We start from the raw sequence: 20,313 nt of genomic DNA on the forward strand, positions 1-20,313 counted from the left end.
AGCTGTTCTAGTTCATGTTGCTTGAAATCCTAGTGAGCTCTGCTGACTCTGCCCTTCTCTTCAGTGGAGTGACGAGCAAATCATAGATATGTGTAGATTCCCTATTCGACCGCTCCAGATATGTTGACGCGTCAGCCATCTCGCATTCACCATAATAATCAATGAATCAAAGATATACAAGCGTATTACTTGCTGTTGTAGACGCACACAGTCAGTACGCTCAAAGATTCACAGACCGTTCCAAAAATGGCAGATGGCTTACGTATTGCGACCCATAGAAACAGTCCATAATGAGGCATCTAGGTATATATATCTATAGAGCATACTAAACTTCAGCCACGAAACTGGCTAACTAGCACATTATTAGGAAAGGCGATTTGCAAAGGTTCATGAAAACCCTTATACTCACTTCTTCTGTAGATAAAGCTGTGAACGTGAACATAGACGCATTTAGGCAGTTCGGGATCGGCGCATTCCCTTCAAAACAAAAGTAACGTTAATTCTCTGCCTCTTCAGTGGCTCAGATCTCTGGAGTAAATGACGACTGCTATATTCTTTATTACATCCAACAACTAAACACTTCAATCGCTTAATTGAAGACAAGATCCCTGCACCGGAGGCGGACAGCTCTCAGCTCACTCAGGGCGGGTCAAAGGTAAGACGGTCTTGTCAATCAACGATCGTGGGGGGGGGGGGGGGGGGGGGGCTGTACAGAACTACGTCATTCTGACAGGAACCTCAGAACAGCCTAATTTGAGAAAGGGGATTTTAAAATTAGGAATTTTATTTAGGAAAATTAGGAAAAATGCTGGGTGGATTTTTATCATTATGTACACACACGTCCAACATACATTTTTGTTCAAACAACTTGAAAAGTAATTTTGCATCTGATGACCCCTTTAAGAGTAAGTTATTTTAAATCTCTTTTTCAAGCTATTTATATTTTGTTTGCTCTGAAAATGTGAGATATATTGTATTTGCACTTGTCACTGTTTCTAAAACTGGAGTCAGACGGCAGATGAATTTAGAAGGGTGTTTAATTAATAATCATGACACAGCCTGGGGAGCATTTCTGATGTAACTGCAGCCTATTATTTACTAGCGTTACGAAAGTTGTTAGAAGTGTTTTGGGTGTTAAACTTGGCCTTATGTTTGATGGACTTTTGTCTTGTGCATTTCACATCTTCACGTTTTTGCACTGTATTCTCTTGACTTTAACTCCTAAGAGGACATTAAAAGACGATCAGTTTTTCAGTTTGAGTGAAGACGATTTTGTCAAGACAAGGTTGATGCATTTCTTTTCTTTGTGCACTCCTCGCTGAAGTGTGATTAGTTCTGTGTTCCCTGGTTCAGATGTTACAGATGATTAGAAATGCCTCGCAAAACAAAGTCCACTGCGGTTTATACACGAGGTTTCCTGCGAGTAATTTTGATATGCTTGCCATTCACACCTCTGTTAAAAGTTCACTTACGAGCTTGTCTGGGAAATTGGCATTCATATTTGTGGAGGTTCAGCCCTCTTGTGTTTGTAATAGTGACTCAGTGTATGTAGTCGCTGAATTACAGAATGTCTCCCTTGGAATTTGAAGCCGATTAAAATGATAGATTGCACTATGTCGTAGTTTATGCTTAGGGACAGTTTACACCCACAAAGCAGTCTAATTCCGGTGAAAAATCCACAAACGTTGAATCTGGGCTCTCAGGCGAGTTGGCAGCAGTCTACCTGACATCAGAAGACTGCCTTTGAGGGAAAAGAACGAAAATGTAAATTCTGACAATGACAAGACAGGGTCTATATCATCCAAGTCAGTGGACAGGCCTACCATGCATAATTCCAAAGACGGCACAAAGCCGGTACAAAAAAGCGATGGATGGGTTCATTTCTTCTTCTCTAAAGCTTGTTGATCTGCACATTCCTCCCCGTCACATCTTGTTAAAATGAATGACAATCAGTGCATCATTTCAGCCTCTGAGACAAAGTCTCTACCTCCCATTTCAAGCTCCAAACATCTGACGAACATCAGGTTCCCTCTTATGCTGCGTGTCATTTTCTGGCACTGCAGAATATACCTTTGAGAACGTAAGAATAGCAATTAAGACATTTTCAAATGAAGTGACTTTGGCACAGCTGTTTTTCTTTCTCTGCCTCTTCCCTCTTTTGCCAGATCACTTCTGACATTTTTGACAGCAATTACTATCTTTTTTGTTTTCATAGGCCTACACGGTATATACAACATATTCACTGTATTGTTGCTTTATTTGTATTTTCTGTTCGCCTTAAGCTTCTAGCATATAAATAACCCTCAAGTTATTTTTGTTGTCGAAGAGTTGTATTATTTGTTGTAGGGACAAAATGTAATATTCAAATGTGAAAAAATCACTGCATACTGCATGTGTGTGTGTGTGTGTGTGTGTGTGTGTGCATATGTACATAATATATCTCATAATATGTCTCATATATATTGGTCTTTTCAACTGTCCTTGTATATCAAAAGCTGCATAATGCTATTCTGAATTTTTTGTGTTTGGCTACTTGAAGAAAAGAAGCAGCAGGTTTTGAACGACATGATGGTGAGTAAATTATTACAGAATTTTCTTTTTTGGGTGAACTGTTGCAATTCAAAGCATCTTAAGCGGCTGTCCTTCAATTCATTGTGATCCATTCACAGACTTTAAAATAGCAGGGGAATGTCTGAATGACAGTAAATGTCTAGTGTTGTTTTGGGATTGTGGAGGCCAAAAAATTATAACTCTAAGGTGTAGCGTGATTTGTCATTATGAGTAGCATTATGCTTTTTTAAATATATAATTTCTTTATATTTCATCAGCCTGGCCTAATAATTATGCAACATTGTTATCTCAATCACTTGCCCTTGACCTAGTTTATGCAAGTTGACATTTATTGTTCATAGCATGAATAGAGAACTGGCCTTTTTTTTTCTTTTTTTTTTTTTACATTAAGTAATAGGACTAAAAGTGCAACAGCACCATCTGCTGTAAACACACAAATTATGCATACACATCAAAATGTAAAGCCATGTTCTTCAGAGCCGGGTTCAGTCTGTCTCACTGTAAGTCATTGCAAGGTCTGCCACAACTTTTACTGGATGGAGTCCAGGCTGTCGTGTTTATGTTGAATTCTTATTTGAGCTCTGCAATCAATATGCAAAGTAATTTGATGGTCCGGGTGATATCGACAGGAGCGTAGATTACTTTTGTGTAATGTCCAACAAAATCACACTTGCAGTTTTATTGCAAGATGAAACGAATGTATGCTGAACATTTTGTGACAGATCATTATAAAGTCTTGTGAAGCCAAATCTAATTATTCTAATAATAAAAAAACAGATGAAACCTGAAATGCTGTGAGTGGATATATAGTTCCTTCATTCAGAGGTCTTGGCATTGATTTCTCAGTTCCAGCGTGGATGAAGCAGACACAGCTTTCCATGAGGCCATGAACCGAAGGTCAGGTCATTTCAGAAGGCTTTTCAGATATTGCCATTTCCAACATCTGGTGGGACTGAAACAACACCTGCAGTATTTTTTGCCCTATTGCACTCCCTCTCCACCTGTCTTCTGATGTGCTGCGGCAATTGCGTTGCATTAATAATCAATTTTTATTCCCTTTGAAATGTTCAGTCTATGTTTTGCTCTTGCTCTGTTGGAGAACAAAGACTATAATTGCAATCTATCCATTTTATCAGATACAATCTGGCTTTGGACATCGCTCTGTCCTTTCACATCACTTTCATCTTGTGACATTTCAGACTATCAACAAATAACACATTAATTTTTTAAAGGTTACACTGCAACAATTCAGGGTCTTTTTCTCTAGACTTGAACCTCATAGGTCCCTGGGTCCTGATTGAAGTGCTGTTGCCTCTTTTCATTTCATATTGATTCAGTTATGTCCTTCATGTAGAATAATGATTCTACCCATGTACTGGATTTATTGACCGCTGTAGTAATCTTGCTGTTATTGTTAGATTTTGACTTCTAATCCATAATGTTTAGCATAAATTAGCCACGTTGGTAACATGTTGATCTTATTGCCGATGATTAGTGATACTAAGCGACTCGAGTCAATGGTCGTATTTTTATTTTCAAATGGAATTAGTTATTAATTTGTAGAGGTTGCAAGACATCCACAGCTGAGGCAATATGCATCCAATGCTGTACAAGAGACAACCACTGGAGGCCACTGGAGTATTAAAAAATTAAATAAAAGGCTTAAAACAGCATATGCAGGACACACAGTGCCCCATCAGACGGTACACGCCACAGAAATACTCAGAAAAAGAATAGCTTTTTATTTCTAAGTTTCTTCAGCATGCCATAAAAAACAATGAAAAAATCAATGAAAGCATTTCTGTATTACAAATGTATCACACAAGTAAACGTATTCTTGATCAGCATGTCACATTCCAGTTAAGTCAAACAAGTAATGAAGCTCATCAATAAAACATGTTTATGGCAGTCAAAAAACAAATGAATATCAGTACACCACAAAGAAAGAATTCAATTAACAGTTTTAATAACAGACTTTGACATCATGATTAAAGACCCTGTGAAATTAACTCATCTATATGCTAGCGTACTTGTAAACACAAACAAACAAAAAGATCTTTTAGCAGATATAGCTAGTTGCACAATTAATAGTTAAAATACTGTGATCTCATTTCTAACACCCAGAGAAAGCAGTTATGTAAAAGTATAAACACTGATGCCTAGCTTCAAAATACAGTTAATCCTCTTTTGAAAAAGTAACTTGACACTTTAAGTAAAGATTGTATTATTACATCAATATACCAGTAGGTGGCGACAAGTGACTGTTAAAAATGTATTCAACCTTGAATCATTCATTAAAGAGATTCGTTCTAAAACATTGATTCATTTAATAATGGATCAAGTGAATATTTTGAGTGAGTCATTGAATCAGTCATTCAAACTGGAAAAAAATGTTTTTTAAAATAGACTGCAGTAATCAACATTATGACTAGCAAATTACATGTTATTTTGTTTTAACTGTCTATTCAGAATCACGGGAAAATCATGAACTCATGAAAAACAATCATGGAGCTCTATTATAGATTTAAGATTTAAATTTTCATGGCTGTGACAAAGCTATAGCCTATTGATATGAAAAAAACGCATGAGCCCTATGATATATCCCACCCCGACTTCTGGTTAATATAATTTGTCAACACAAAACTGTATTCATCAGGTGATTTCACAGGGTCTTTAAAATATTTAATAATGGCATTCAAACATAGAAGTAGCATTCCAGTACATTATGAGAATAAATAACACAGGACCAGGGACTATGTACAATACAAGTTACAAAACCTTTACATAAAGGTGAAATATCAATATGATATAATAGCACATTTTCTACTGTAAACCTTATTACCATTTTAATAATGACTTACCGATACGTGCTAATTACTTTTTTATTTGTTTTTATTTTTTCTACTTCAGAGACAGTTTCTTAAAGTAATTTAGTGCTGAACCTAGTCTCAGACCAAAAAAATGTATTCAGATGAGAACTGCATGAGTGTGTGTCCACAAACATTTTGGGTAAACCAGAGTGTTTTGCTGCAAGCGTACAGCTGGAAGTATTCACAGTGGTCTTTTAAAATTGTTTATCTTAGATCAAAATACATTTTCCACAAAATTTCACAAACAAGTATGCTGCTGTCTTTAAAATTACATTTGATTTTCATATAGTTAAAAGATATAATAATGTCAAAAATGTGATGAGGTTAACAATGTAAATATTCCAATGAAAAATTGTAACTCAAATTCTGGATACATTTTCAAAAGTATTCTTTTAATATAAAATGTCTCATATAATTAAGTAAAATATTATAAGCATTATTTTTTTTCCCTTTTATTCCAGCCTGTAATAGTGCTGAATATCTGAGCGAAAAACAGAATGAATGGCACACGGCTGTCTAAATCTGTTGAGATGAATCCAGTGTTGACGATAGCTTTGTGTGCTACGTGAAAAGAGCATTCCAAGAGTTGACATCACAAGCCTCTCCTTGAGGTCACAGTTCAGGGACTCTGAGCATTCAAGGCAGTTTCACGACCACCACACATGCCCCTGCCCTCCCGATGTTTAGAGGGACCTCCTAGAATAACAAGAGACAGAGGTTAATGACCAGTGTCCAACTGCAGCAAATTCCCTGCTCCGCAGCGCTCTCAGTCACACTCGGTCTACTAACAGCCCATTGCAGGTAATCTTATGAAAGAGAGAGCAAGACGGAGCCATGGGAAGCTGAGACAGAAGACAAACTAGACTTGAATAGAGTGTTTGTAACTCTCAGGCTGGCTAAGGAAAGAGCGGTTAACCTCATGGTGTTCAATGCCATTGTGACACAGTGGAAAACAAATGAATGGCAGGAAATGCTTGCACTTTCAGGTTCAGTACAAGTTAAGTTTAACCGAAAGATTTTATGGCATAATGTTGATTAGCTTGAATGGTAATTTTGAATTGTCTCTTCTTTCTTTAAAAAAGGGAAATATCTGGGTTGCAGTGAGGTTAATTGAACTTACGGTACAATGCAAGTGAATGGGCCCAAACAGTAAAAGCTAAAACACTCACTGTTTCTAAATTATAGCCACAAGATGTAAACACTATGTATGTTTACATAATTTCATTTTGAGGGAAAAACTCACAAACCTTTTCTGTGTAAAGTTATATGGAATTAACTTTTGTTCCTATGACAATGTAATATCAAAACCCCTAAATTGTTAAAAAAAATTATTAGAGTGACTTTAATTCTTCTAGTAACACTTGTGTATTATGTGAGCTACAGGTGCATCTCAAAAAATTTGAATATCGTGAAAAAGGTTTTGTAACTTATTTCAAAAAGTGAAACTTTCACATATTTTAGATTCATTACATGTAAAGTAAAACATTTCAGTTTCAAGTTTTTTTGTTTTAATTTTGATAATTAGAGCTTCATGAGTCAAAAATCCAGTATCTCAAAATATTAGAATATTTCCTAAGATCAATCAAAAAAAAGGATTTGCAAAACAGAAAAGTTCAAGCTCTTTAAAGTATGTTCATTTATGCACTCAATACTTGGTCGGGGCTCCTTTAGTTCAAACTCCAGCATCAGTGAGGAATGGCATGGAAGCGATCAGCCTGTGGCTCTGCTGAGGCTCTATTGAGCCTTCAGCTCGTCTGGATTTTTGGATCGGCTGTTTCTCATCTTTCTCTTGAAAATATCCCATAGATTCCATATGGGGTTCAGGTCAGGCATGTTGGCTGGCCAATCAAACACAGTAATATCATGGTCAGCAAACCACTTGGAAGTGTTTTTTGTACTGTGGGCAGGTGCTAAAGTCCTGCTGGAAAAGGAAATCAGCATGTCCATAAAGCCAAAATCTCCAAAACCGTCTGGTAGACGGCTCCATTGAATGTGGACTCCAGAAAACACAGTGGACCAACACCAGCAGATGTCATGGCACCCCAAATCATCTCTGACTTCGGAAACTTCACACTGGACTTCAAGCAGCTTGGATTATGTGCCTCTCCGGTCTTCTTCCAGACTCCAGACCTTGATTTCCAAATGAAATGCAAAATTTAATTTTATCTGAAAAGAGGACTTTGGACCACTGAGCAACAGTCCAGTTCTTTTTCTCTTTAGCCCAGGTAAGATGCTTCTGACGTTGTCTCTGGTTCAGAAGTGGCTTGGTAGCCCTTTTCCTGAAGATGTCTGAGCGTGGTGACTCTTGATGCACTGACTCCAGCTTCAGTCCACTCCTTGTGAATCTCTCCCATGTGTTTGAATCAGCTTTGCTTGACGGTATTCTCAAGCTTGCGGTCATCCCTGTTGCTTGTGTACCTTTTCCTACCCAATTTCTTCCTTCCAGTCAACTTTGCATTTAATATGCTTTGATACAGCACTCTGTAAACAGCCACTCCTTTCAGTAATGACCCTCTGTGACTTACCCTCTTTATGGACGGCATCAATGTTTGTCTTCTGGATCATTGCCAAGTCAGCAGTCTTCCCCATTATTGTGGTTTCAAAGAACAAGAGATACTCAGAATTTATACTGTAGGGATGGTCATTAATTGAAACTCAAATGTAAATATTCTAATATTTTGGGATATTGTATTTTTGACTTGCATGAGCTTTAAGCTCTAATCATCAATTAAAACAACAAAACTTGTTAAATGTTTTACTTTACATGTAATGAATCTAAAATATATGAAAGTTTCACTTTTTGAAATAAGTTACAAGAAAAAATGAACTTTTTCACAATATTCTAATTTTTTTAGATGCACCTGTATAAGCTTCACACTTTTAAATCTTCCAAAAAGCTGGTCCATTTAGCTGTATTGTAACAGTAACCTCATTTTCCAGAAATATATCTTTAAGGTTTTAAAGCAGGGCCCACTAGGGGCATCAATATTATTTAAAATCAGTGTGTGAATTGAGAGGAGGCTGGGGGACGTCCTGGACCCCCATTAACATTCCTGAATGAAATTTGATGTTTTGAACAAATCGGTTGAGTGCATGATTTAATTACCCATTCATAAAGTCATTAGTCACTTGCTTTATTTTCTGAATGAATCAGACCTTTTGAATGAATCAAATGATTAAATGACTCACTCATTAAGGTGACTCCTTAAGTGAGTCATTGAGTCTCCATCTACTAGTGGTTTAGTTTCACCTTTTAAGAGATAATTCCTAAGATATTTCATAAATGTTATATTTAACCATTAATCTCATTGTGTTATTTATGCAATTTTTAATTGCAGTGTAAATACCATCTTGTTATTTTTGAGCCACTTGAAATTATTTTAAAAATGATTTCTCAAAACTATTTAAAGTAAGACAAAACCCAATTTATTATTTTAATAAGCCCCATGAAGTTTTTTTTTTTCTTTGAAGATCCAGGGTTTTCAATGTCTTTAAAATGTCTGAGGAAGCCAAATTTTAAACGTGTGATTTCTAGAATGGAATAAGTAAAGCAAATTAATCAAAACTCCATGGGCATTTCTATAATGAATATACATTTTCAAATCATGACAAGCTCTAAAATATTTAGTCAGTTAGAAATTGTGTGTAGAAACATTTTCAAAAGTGTTTAATCCTTATCCAGTTAATCACAAACAACTGGAAAAACCGTGGGGCGTTTGAACATTGTTGTTGTCGGTGGGGCCCTTGAAGTCAAAATGTTGAAGCACTACTTTAAAGGCAGCCTGATTTGAAGATGGACTCACCTCAGTCCATTCGTTGTTCTGTGCATCATAGGACTCAACACTGTTTAAGTAGGTCTGACCGTCATATCCTCCGACCGCATATAACCTGTCTCCCAGCAGACACACCCCCACTGCATCCCGGGGGACGCTCAGAGAGGACACTGTGGTCCACGTGTCTGTTTTGGGGTCATACCTGTGAATGCAGTAAGGAACGTATGAGAGACAGAGCAACACAGTATAAACCTGTGCTAGCACTCTCAATACAAACCACTGGATAAAATGAGAGATAATTGCATAGAGAGGTTAAACAGCAGCCGGTCTGTAATCTAGACAATGGAAGCCTTTGAAAGGATAAGGACTATGATTATCATCCCTAACAATGAAATCTATTGTGCTTTGAGCATGCAGAGTAATAACAGAGTAATGAGTTGAAGTTTCTGCTGGCCGTTGTTCATTAATTTGGATGTATTTTTGTTCTTTAGGCATATTTCAGTTATTATTCATTTAGCCTTTTCCCTCAAGTACTTACAGCTAATTGGTCACCTTTTACTAGGAGATTAATTTTTTTATTTTTTTTTTATTGATAGTTAGATAGATGAATGGATGGATGGATGGATGGATAGGCTAATTATATAATGAAAATACAGTAATATACAGGTCTATTGCTTATAACACTTATTTTTTCATTCAATTTTGCAAGGTTTACGCCACATTTAAATGTTTCTTGAGCATATGATTAATCAGTATATTAGAATGATTTCTGAAGGATCGTGTGGCACTTAAGACTGGAGTAATGATGCTGAAAATTCAGCTTTACATCACAGGAATAAATTATTATTAGTTTTTTTATTTATATATTTAAATTGAAACTTTATTTCAAATTGTAATAATTAAGAACTATTACTGTATTTTTGATCACTTAAATGCAGCCTTTAGTTTTAAATTTTAATTATTACCAACCTTTAGGCTGTATTTCTGATCCTCACCAGCAGGGGGCATCTAACACCAGATTACTGAATTACTGTGGCTAACAATGATTTCACATTGGAGTAAATTGTGTCTAGATTTACAAATAAACATACAAATTACAGTACTTGGCACCCATAACTATGTGCCAAGACTCACAGCCTGCTTTTGTGGGGTGTTGTTGTCGTTATGATTAGGTGTTGGATTTCTTTCTTCCCAGATGCTGTGCCGTGGCAGCTTACCTCTCCACAGAGTCAGAGAGACGTGAACAATGGTTTGAAGCTGGTGCATCATGTCCTCCGACTGCATACAAGAAACTGTTATATGTGGCCACGCCCACTCCTCCTCTCCTCTTTGACATGGGTGCACACATACTCCATTTATTGGTGTGAGGATCAAAACATTCCATCGACCGCAGACACGAGCTTCCATCACGACCACCAACAGCAAACAACCTGTAAATACATAAAGGTTTCACCTTTTCACAACTTATTTTCCTTCCATACTGTTATGTATATCAGAGTAAAACAGGATGTTCAAAGACTTTATTTTATACACTGGTGTAATTTTGATCATGGAAGTTGGCATATACTTTGCTGGACCAATCTAAAAAAAAAAAAAAGCCTGATGTTAGCTAAAGAAGCAAAAAATTAGCTTTTTTTCTTTTAGTAATTTGAAATATGTTACGGAAATGTATAGTAAAAAAATAATTTTGGAGATAAACAAAGCATGCAGGACCTGTACTTGTGTATGCACGATTATTATTTAGGCAGGAATATTTTGGCAGGGGTCATTGCCAGGATGGCTTCTGGGAGAACTAGCTTTGGCCAGCTCTGAATGCGTTTGCATTCAATTATAGAGCATTTACTTCCCTCACGCATCACCACAGGCACAAGTGTCAGAAATTCTTTTTTTTTTTTTTTTTTTTTTTTTTTTTTAAGAGGCATTATTTATAAAGTGGCATGCAATCAAAATGTACCTTATTTAGTTTCTTAATTTGTGGTACTGATCTTATTGTAAACAATGTATCTGGGCATTTACTTTGGGGATCTTTAAGCAAAATGTTGTAACTTGCTCTTGTGATATGCTTACTTGGCATGTGATATACTTACTTGTTTATGACATATGCAAGGCCACACTGCAGTTAAGCAAATTTCATTGAGATCCTGTATCACTCACATTTCACAACCAGTCAATAATTTAAATAAAATACCTGTTCTAGTTTTCTTTCTTATTTGTTTTTCTGTTTCACTCAAATATATTTCACAATATGGTAGTAAAACTGGTAACGACTTCTATTTATAAAAATATATACTAAAAACAAAAGCACCAAAAAACAGTAACATGCGTTTAACAGAATAAATATTTTCAAATTTCGTTTAGACAGTTCATTTATCTTTTTACTAATTATTTTTGTATTATTTGAGTTTAAAACTACTAATTTTCTTACCTGAAAAGAGAATTATATAAATAAAATTAAAATTAAAATTAATTATTTGTGGGAAAAAAACTCTGGGTTTGCGGATTCCAAGAAATACTGCAGAAATATATATAAAATGTCTTAAAAATATTCAAAATGTGTTTCTAAAGATTATGGTCAAAAGAAATAGCTTCTATTATCTGATTGATTTTATAAGGCTTGAAAACACCATTAAACGATAGCATGGCTGGGTAATATGGCCAAAAAAATAAAATTTGCATGATAAACTTTGTCATACGAGACAATATTGATAATTATCACAATAAAGTGCAGGCTTTTTCGTGCAGTGCAGGCTGCAATATTAAGGTCACATTTTTTGTCTCTTAGAAATGCCAACCCGATCTCATGAATGTACGTATGAATAGTACGCCAAAATAAAAATGGAAACTCGTGGTATTGATATTGATTTTTTTAATTTTTTTTTACCATTGGTTTTCCATAGTAACATACATTTAGATCATGATAACCAGTTAAAACCACACATGTAGCACCACAATCAATACCATGGTAAAAATGTAACTACTGTATATGGTTTCTATAGTATTTGTATGTAAAACAGTAGTCTAAATGCATTTCATATTTAAATGCACAAACACTATAGCTTAATTGAAAATATACTGGAATTATATTCCATTACTCCTTGTCCATATTAAAGCTGCAGTCCGTAACTTTGTTTTCAAATTTTACTAAATTTATTTAATAAGTGAGTACACCATGAATCCGTTTTCAAAACTGTGTTTTTGACTTACATTTACGCATTTAGCAGACGCTTTTATCCAAAGCGACTTACATTGCATTCAAGTTACAGTTTTTACATTTTTATCAGCTCTTGCTTTCCCTGGGAATCGAATCCATGACCTTGGCGTTGCTAGCACCATGCTCTACTATTTGAGCTACAGGAAAGCCTTATAGACTTGCCATGAATCACTACGGTACACCTATAATAAGTGTTAATATTCGGATTATTTAGAAACTCTATATGAATATCCCACATTTCTGCCACAATACCATGGTGTAGCCTAGTTGTCGTCACTACAGTAAATTCTACAGTTTTCGGAAACATTTAATCAAGCTGTTGTTATCATTTTATCAATGACAATTATTTCACTATAATTATCAACTTGTCACCCATCAAAAAAAATAAATCTTTCTCTTTTGGACAATACATTGATGTGGACATGGCAAAGGGGAAAAAAAATGTAGTTGACTGAGAAACTAGGTTTAGCATAACACAATAATGTTAATCAATAGAAGAGATTTTACAATGGTACCAAGAATTTCAAGCATTTTTATATTATGGGGTCCTCAGATATCTGCTGAGAGTCTTGGCGAGTGGTCTCTGGGTCAGAAGAGGCTGACAAACCCTGTCCTACAGAACTTCAAAAAGACACCTATGATATGTCCTGGTGAAAAGACTGATCAATTAATCACTCAGAAGTAGGCCACTGGGCTCTAGAGGTAGCTTGAAGGGTTTGTTTTTGACCTGGTTACAGAAATGCCCCATGAGTCATCAGTCAATGTTCGGCTAGATTCAAAGCCAGCCTCTGTTTTCTTGAACAGAGCTAACAGCAGCTCGCCTGCCACTCAAGTGACTTTAATGTAAAAGACACCAGAGGGTCTTTGGTCTCAGAGCCTATTAACTCCCGTCTGGCTGAACAGGGCTACGCTGTATATTGGATCCAGTACCTAATTCAGACCTCATCATGAGGAGAGTCCATGGAGGAAATTGATCAGCCACAGCACACTGCACATACTGATAGTGATAAAAAAGTATTTTTACACTTTTCTTTTCTTTTTTAATAGAAAAAAAAGTTTTTTTCGTAAAAATTTATAGTTTAAAAAATGTGTAAAAATTAAAAATCCCCATACTACAATATAACAGCAGTAATATAGCATAGTATCCCCTTTCCAATCTTAGGCAATCACATATTGTATCCCTTAAAACTCATTTTTGATGATCGAAATGATATTTAAATGATTTTTCCTGTGAAAAAAAAAAATCCTTCATGCCTTACAATGGCTTTAATATAACTCTACCTCATTTAGCATACACAAAATATGCAAATTAGTGCCGAACTCCACTAAATCACTCCAGCTCAGACCTGCTCTACTTTCACTCAGTAGTTAACGCTACACAGCAGGCATTTGTGTATATTACAACACGCAATCAATTTTTTTAAATGGTTCAAGTCAATAAAGAACATTTTGAGTCCTCAGCGCCTTTGAATTCAGCAATATATGTTTGCACCAGAAACTGGCTCCGAAGAAGAAGACAGGGTCGTCTACAAGCTGATGTATCAGAATGGTGATGTAGATATCGCTCTCTATAACATCAGACACATAACCGTAAGTGCTATCTTTAGCGTTTGGCTTGACTATGTTATCAAACATGAAATGATAGAGATATGAAAAGCCCTATCCTGCAAGTTGACGGAATTGGGTACATGTGTGTGACGGTAGTAATCGGGCTGTTTCAAAATGCATTATTGAGAGGTTCACTGCAGTTTTAAATAGAAAATGCTCAGCAATGGTGTTAACTGATGAATTTGAACATAGTTTGTCTTTAAGCATATGAATAACATCAGACAGACATGTGAACAACACTGAAAATTTAATTTTCACCACAGGTCTTTAGTTATTCAGTTATACTGTAAGGAACAGCATTTTTTCTACACTCAATTATGATTGAGTGAAGGCAGGGACTAATTTGCATATTCATAGATCTACGTATACTAAATGAAGTAAGTCTGTAGAGCGATTTCTCAGCAATTGACTCTGACAAATTGCTTCGTTCCTCTTTTGTATGCTGAATAATAATGTGAATAAAAGCTAAATACATGTAAATGTTTTAAAATGATATCATAGCTCAACAATGCTAGAAAATATAAGACAAAATGAATTCCTTACTTTCCATTGAGAGCAGTGACTCCGACGGTGCTGCGCGGTGTGGACATACTGGCCACATAATTCCACTGCCTCGCCTGGGGGTCCCACCTTTCTACTGTGTTCAAATAGCTCCATCCGTCATGGCCTCCCACTGCATACATGGGCCCCTCTAGCACAGCAATTCCTTTACGAACAAATAAATAAATAAGACAAAAAGCAAGACTGGCCTCAGCCTTTAGCATTGCACGCCATACATCACACAAACACAAATCAATAGGAGTGTCTGTCTTTGTCTCCGTGATGTAGTGAAATTGGCAAATGTCAAAATTTTAAATGGTAATAAGATGGAATTAATTTCAAGAGCTTTTCCTTTTTAAGCAGATATCAGTAGCTAAAGACATTCTCCTGGTGCGACCCTAAGATGCTGTGGTAAGCATTAAGTATTCATGGTGCATCTCACTGCTCCCTTTACAGCAAGGGTCTCTTGTGTTTCTGTTATAAATCTCAGGCTGTCGCTTTTGGGGTCCTGACATATAAATCGTCTCTTGACCGACATTTTGGTTATGATATTGCAGTGCACTTTATAGGCCTCAATGAGCAACCTTTGAATGTCAGTTTTATGGTATTATTGTACAGTGCATTTTCTCTGCGAGTTTAAATTACCTGCCACATTTTTATGTGCAGCCCAGATTGCCTTTGTTAATTTATAAACAGTTGCTTCGATGTTTGACCATCCGGTTATTTTTATTGTTATTTCTTGAGCCACACAATTTCTATTATGCCCCAACTGGTTTGCCTTTGGCATGTTTACAGAAATAGATGTACATAAATAAGTTTTCCCTTTGTTTTGTAAGGAATAAAATTTGATTCTCTACTAAATTTAGGTTAGTGTATATGGTGCCTACATTATTAAATGGAACAAGTGAAACTCTTTGTCATGAAAGGAAACAAAGTTACTATTACAACACTATTGCTACTAATTTTCTTTTTACAGAATGCATCTGCACTAAATATTCTAATCAGCACCACATGTTGGCTCCGTCTGCTGGTAAAGATTTTGTAAATGCAATGAGAACACAGCACAAACATGTGGACTAAACATGTATAATAACATATTTTACATATCAATTTTCATTAACTTGTAGTCTATTAAATTTAATTTACAAATCATTAAATGAGAAGTATCGGTATCCTTTTGGTAATTTGTTTCAAAGATGGAAATCATTTCATCATTTACTCACCTTCAGATCCAAACCTGTATAAGTGTCCATTCATTGTTGAAAAAAAAGAAGATACTTTGCAGAATGCTGGTAACCAAACAGTTGACGGTAGACATTGGTTTCCACAGTATTTCTTTCCATACTCCATACAGGTCAATGGCTACCATCAACTGATTGGTTACCAGCATTTTGCAAAATATCTTTTGTGTTCAACAGCTGAAATAAATTCATAAAGGTTTGGAACAACTTCCTGATGATGCCAGAGTTGTCAACTATCTCTTTACGCTTGTTTTATCTGTTTTAGTTAGGGTTTGGATAACTAAGCCAATTAGAAACAATTAACCATTTTGAATTTTCATTTTTTTTAATGAAGGAAACCAAATTTTGTAGCATTTCAAAACAGTATGACATTTGCTGAAATCATGTGCCTTGGCCAGTTTTATATACCCTCTGAACCACTGATTCAAGACAACAACAACAAAAAAGATGCATAAAGGTTTTGAAATTTCTAAGTCTTATGCAGCAGTATTTTAAAAGCATCCAGTCACTAAACCAGACTTAGTGGTGGCGTTTTAACCATATTATAACGGCATTTGGGTTTCATATAAAATGTATGATTCTGAAAGAAAAACAACGTTATAATGTTTTAGAGTAAGCAAAACCACACTGGGACTCACTTCTTTGAATGATTTTCTGGCAAACGTGCTCTGCTGTCAGAGATCACATGTTTTTGGTAAAAACTACTCTCCCCGATGCACCAAACTTTATACGTTAATTAAATTTCAGACTGTGATTGACTGCTTTTGATAAACTGAGACAGTTGACATGACACATTCTTAAATTTCCTCGGGCTGTAATCTGCATCATTTCTGTTCAGTCGCGTTCAGCTGCTTTTCAGCGTCTTGCACCATGAACCGTTTCTAAGAGTGTCAAGAGTCAAAATATTTCAAAACACACGCGGAGACGTCTGTGAGCTGTTCCATTCTGCTCCGTCTAGCTACTGTTGAACTAAAACACATCGTGTGAATATCAATGAAACCGATATCGTTTGGGGCGTGAATATTAATTGAGTCATGCAGACATGGCTTGGTAACCTAGAAAGTAAAGCCAATTAGCCATAAATTAATAAATATTCATTCATGAACTATGCCCTCATAATTGTATGATTTCTTCTTCTTCAACAGCTGATTAGCAACGTATTCCTTTCAGCTAACAAGTTAGGTCTTCTGGGTGAACATAGCTTCTTCAATATTAATGAGCAAAGCCTTATAAATATCTATAATAACATTAACAAACCTAATGCTTCAATTATTAGTTAAAATACATTTAAAATATATGAAACATGGAGATCATGAATGTTCATGAAGATCTTTTTGAATATTTTCATATATGAATGTTTCTAAATTACTGATATGTTAACTATATAATTTTTGTCTATGACTAATTAGACTTTCAAAGTTAAGGGGTGACGTTGTATATTTATTATATTTATACAGTGACACAGAATGAAATTTAATTACTAAACATTACTGTGTAACAATTATTCATATAAGCTGTGTAATAAGATTACGCAAACATCTGAAGCATTCATAAAACACACCTAATCCGTGTCGGTGGGTTGACATTGGCGGCATGGTGGACCACACTTTAGTGATTGGGTTGTAGCACTCCACCATGTTAGAGGTCTTGAGTCCATCCCTTCCTCCAACCACGTAGAGCTTGTTATCGATCACTGCCACGCCGAACTGAAGTCTTCGCCCACTCATGCTACCAACTTGGATCCATCTGTTTGTGCGAAGGTCGTATTTCTCTATTGTTGTAGACCCTAAAAGTAGACAGAGACTCTAGAGTTTATTGTTAGTTAAAGAGTTGCATGCTGCTATGCTAATAGCTGTTTTACTGTACAACATTTCTGTGTTGATGGCAGTAAGAGGTACTGCTATAAGAAAAGTATTAGAAAAAAACTAAATAATGGTCCACCTTTGAGGTGTCCATATTTCCAACCACGGCTTGCACAAGGTACTTCAATCGGACTTTTTGTCATTTAAGTCCTGGAAAACAGCCTTTATGAAAAGGTACTTGAAAAGTTAAAAACAATATACAGTATATAAAAAGTGTTTAATCTTTTTTCAAGAACATAATTAAATTAAAGTTGGCGGAAACTCATCCTCCCTCTGCCGGGGCTGTCAATTTTTTGTTCTGTCGTATCTGTCATATTGTCCAAACATCTGTGTGTGTGTGCGCGTATGTATATATTCATTAATGTATTTTAAAATCATACAAATAGTAATTTTTTTAACATCTTATGTTATAAGAAATATAAAAATATTTTGTTGAATTATACACGCATCTAATTTGATATATTGTTTTTCATAAGTTAAAAAGCTTATTTCATTCACATTTATTTGTATAGCACTTTTCACTATACTTATTGTTTCAAAGCAGCTTTACAGTAAATGCATGCGTCTACACTACACTTTAGTTTAGAGTGATCTGTTATCAGAGGTGACTGAAAGTAACGTCCATTTCAGAAATGAACAGTTCAAGATAGAAATCATGCAGTCAGCTAATATGTATTAATTTTAGGCAAAACAATGAGCTTGTTACAGCAATTCTTATAAGTGTGATCATAATGATTACATAATGTGGAAATTTAGAGGCTTATAAGCTTTGTTTTTCTTTATAATGAAGTAGTGCATTCTGGATTGCTATGCCATTTATGGCCTTTTCTATGATTGGTCAGTTTGTTGTGATCGTTTCAGTTATTTACTGAATTGAATACATTAATATTTAAAGGTGTTAACTGTAATCTTACACTGCAAAATGATAACTTATAAAATGATGAAATTCATCACAATTATTTAATGCATGAAGCACTCAAAAAAAGTATGACAAAGCCCTAAAAAAGACAATTAATCATCAAAGCCCTAAAACTGAAATTAAGCATAATTAATTTTAGACAATTTTTCATCAGCCAAATTTTAAAATTGTAACAGCACTCATTTAGAATTTGAAAGGTAATAAAGATATTGCTTGATAAGTGATATCTCTGTAGCCCTTGAAAACTAAAAAAGCAGTGCTTGAAAAGTCCTTGAAAGTCCTGGAATTTCATTTTACAGTATCGGTACGAACCCTGTCCAACAGCATAGAGCGATCCAACAGTGGATTTCCGTGGTTTGGTTCTTGGGCTCTGTAGCATGGGACGGCGCTCTGGCAAAAGATGGTACTTCATGGCTTCCATCAGGAGCTTCTGGCATTCCAGGTCTTCTGAAAACATCTTATTGTTTTCCAAATCAGCAAGCAGCTACATCAAAAAAAAAAAAAAAAAAAAAATTACATCCAAAAGATGAACAACTAAAGTGTGCAATGTTAAAGAGTAACATTTGCAGTTTTTTTCAATTGCTAACAAGCATTTAACAATATTTAAAGTACTTTTTCTAAACTCTTAACACAGCAACACACCTACATCACACAATTAGCCAAATTTTCTGGCCAAATAAATACAAACTCTACATTTCAAAATACTGAATACCTTTTTCTACAAACACTAACCCTATCAAAACAGCAAACCTGATTCAAAATTGAGTCGAATTCCGAGTATGGGTCACCATACTTGGCAGTATGTCACTTCACTTAAATTGTGTCCAACGTGTATTTGAGAAAAACATTTATTTCATAATGAGACCCCCCCCCCCCCCCCCATTTTAAATTCTTATTATCCAATGAAAGGTTAGATGTTTGTGATTTTTTAAAATAAAAGATCAAAAGGATTAACAATGCAGATTCATTTTCACAGCCTTCTTTGATCATATTTACCAAGGGTGCCGATATTTTTGGCCATGACTGTAATAGACATTATAAAAATCAATAGTTTTTTGTAATTTAGCCTTCAGTTTACCTTCGACTGAAACCCATTTTACATTTTTAAGTGTTGAATGTGTTCATTCTTGGCAACATACTATCTAAAACTGAATGAGTCATTACTTTATAGAATGTGCAATAGAAAAAAAAAATAGGATCCCCTATGTGGAAATTATATTGGAACCTTGATTGCTTTCCAGTGGGGGAGGGGGGTTGTTTGATGTGGATGGTGCCCAGTGATCAACAAAAATTTTAAAACATACATGGCCTTTGGTTACTATGCAAGCTTGTTTACGTAACAGAATCAAAAAAGTAAAAACCGTAATTGTGACCTTTTTATCTCACCATTCGGACTTTTATTATTGGAATTGCAAGTTTACATCTTGCAATTCAGACTTTATCAGAATTGTGAGATACTGTAAATTCACAATTGCAAGAAAAAAAGTCAGAATTCTGAGATAAAGTCACAATTACCCTTTATATTCCATAGCAGACATAAGCGTTCACATAGGTTCCACATGTGTAAGGGGAGAAAAACAAACAAGCAAACAAACAAACGTGCACAAAAATGCACAGTCCAACACACATTCTCACTCCTTTCTCCTACCTCTTCTCCCTTTTTCTGACCCATCTACTCCTCCCCCTTCTACAACTATTCCTCTCACTCTCCCAGGCAT

The 20,313-nt window shown here is 35.5% G+C and overlaps 1 protein-coding gene across 2 annotated transcripts in view; it reads right to left on the minus strand.

The window, feature by feature from the left end:
- Positions 1-4,298: 4,298 nt before the first annotated feature.
- LOC306883385 (kelch-like protein 4) overlaps positions 4,299-20,313 on the minus strand; it is a 42,140-nt gene continuing 26,125 nt past the window's right edge. Inside the window, exons 7-13 of one of the 2 annotated variants that reach the window (XM_079438591.1) lie at positions 18,908-19,079; positions 17,376-17,600; positions 14,577-14,739; positions 10,565-10,644; positions 10,432-10,492; positions 9,245-9,416; positions 4,299-6,137 (exon numbers count right to left, since the gene is read on the minus strand). In XM_079438591.1, the coding sequence (XP_079294717.1) occupies positions 6,078-6,137; positions 9,245-9,416; positions 10,432-10,492; positions 10,565-10,644; positions 14,577-14,739; positions 17,376-17,600; positions 18,908-19,079 (933 nt within the window). In that variant the 3' untranslated portion in view covers positions 4,299-6,077. Of the gene's footprint in view, positions 6,138-9,244; positions 9,417-10,431; positions 10,645-14,576; positions 14,740-17,375; positions 17,601-18,907; positions 19,080-20,313 lie in introns of both variants that reach the window. The other variant, XM_079438590.1, reaches the window with a different exon arrangement.

Source organism: Barbus barbus (assembly GCF_936440315.1).
Source record: "Barbus barbus genome assembly, chromosome: 17".
Classification (NCBI taxonomy): domain Eukaryota; kingdom Metazoa; phylum Chordata; class Actinopteri; order Cypriniformes; family Cyprinidae; genus Barbus; species Barbus barbus.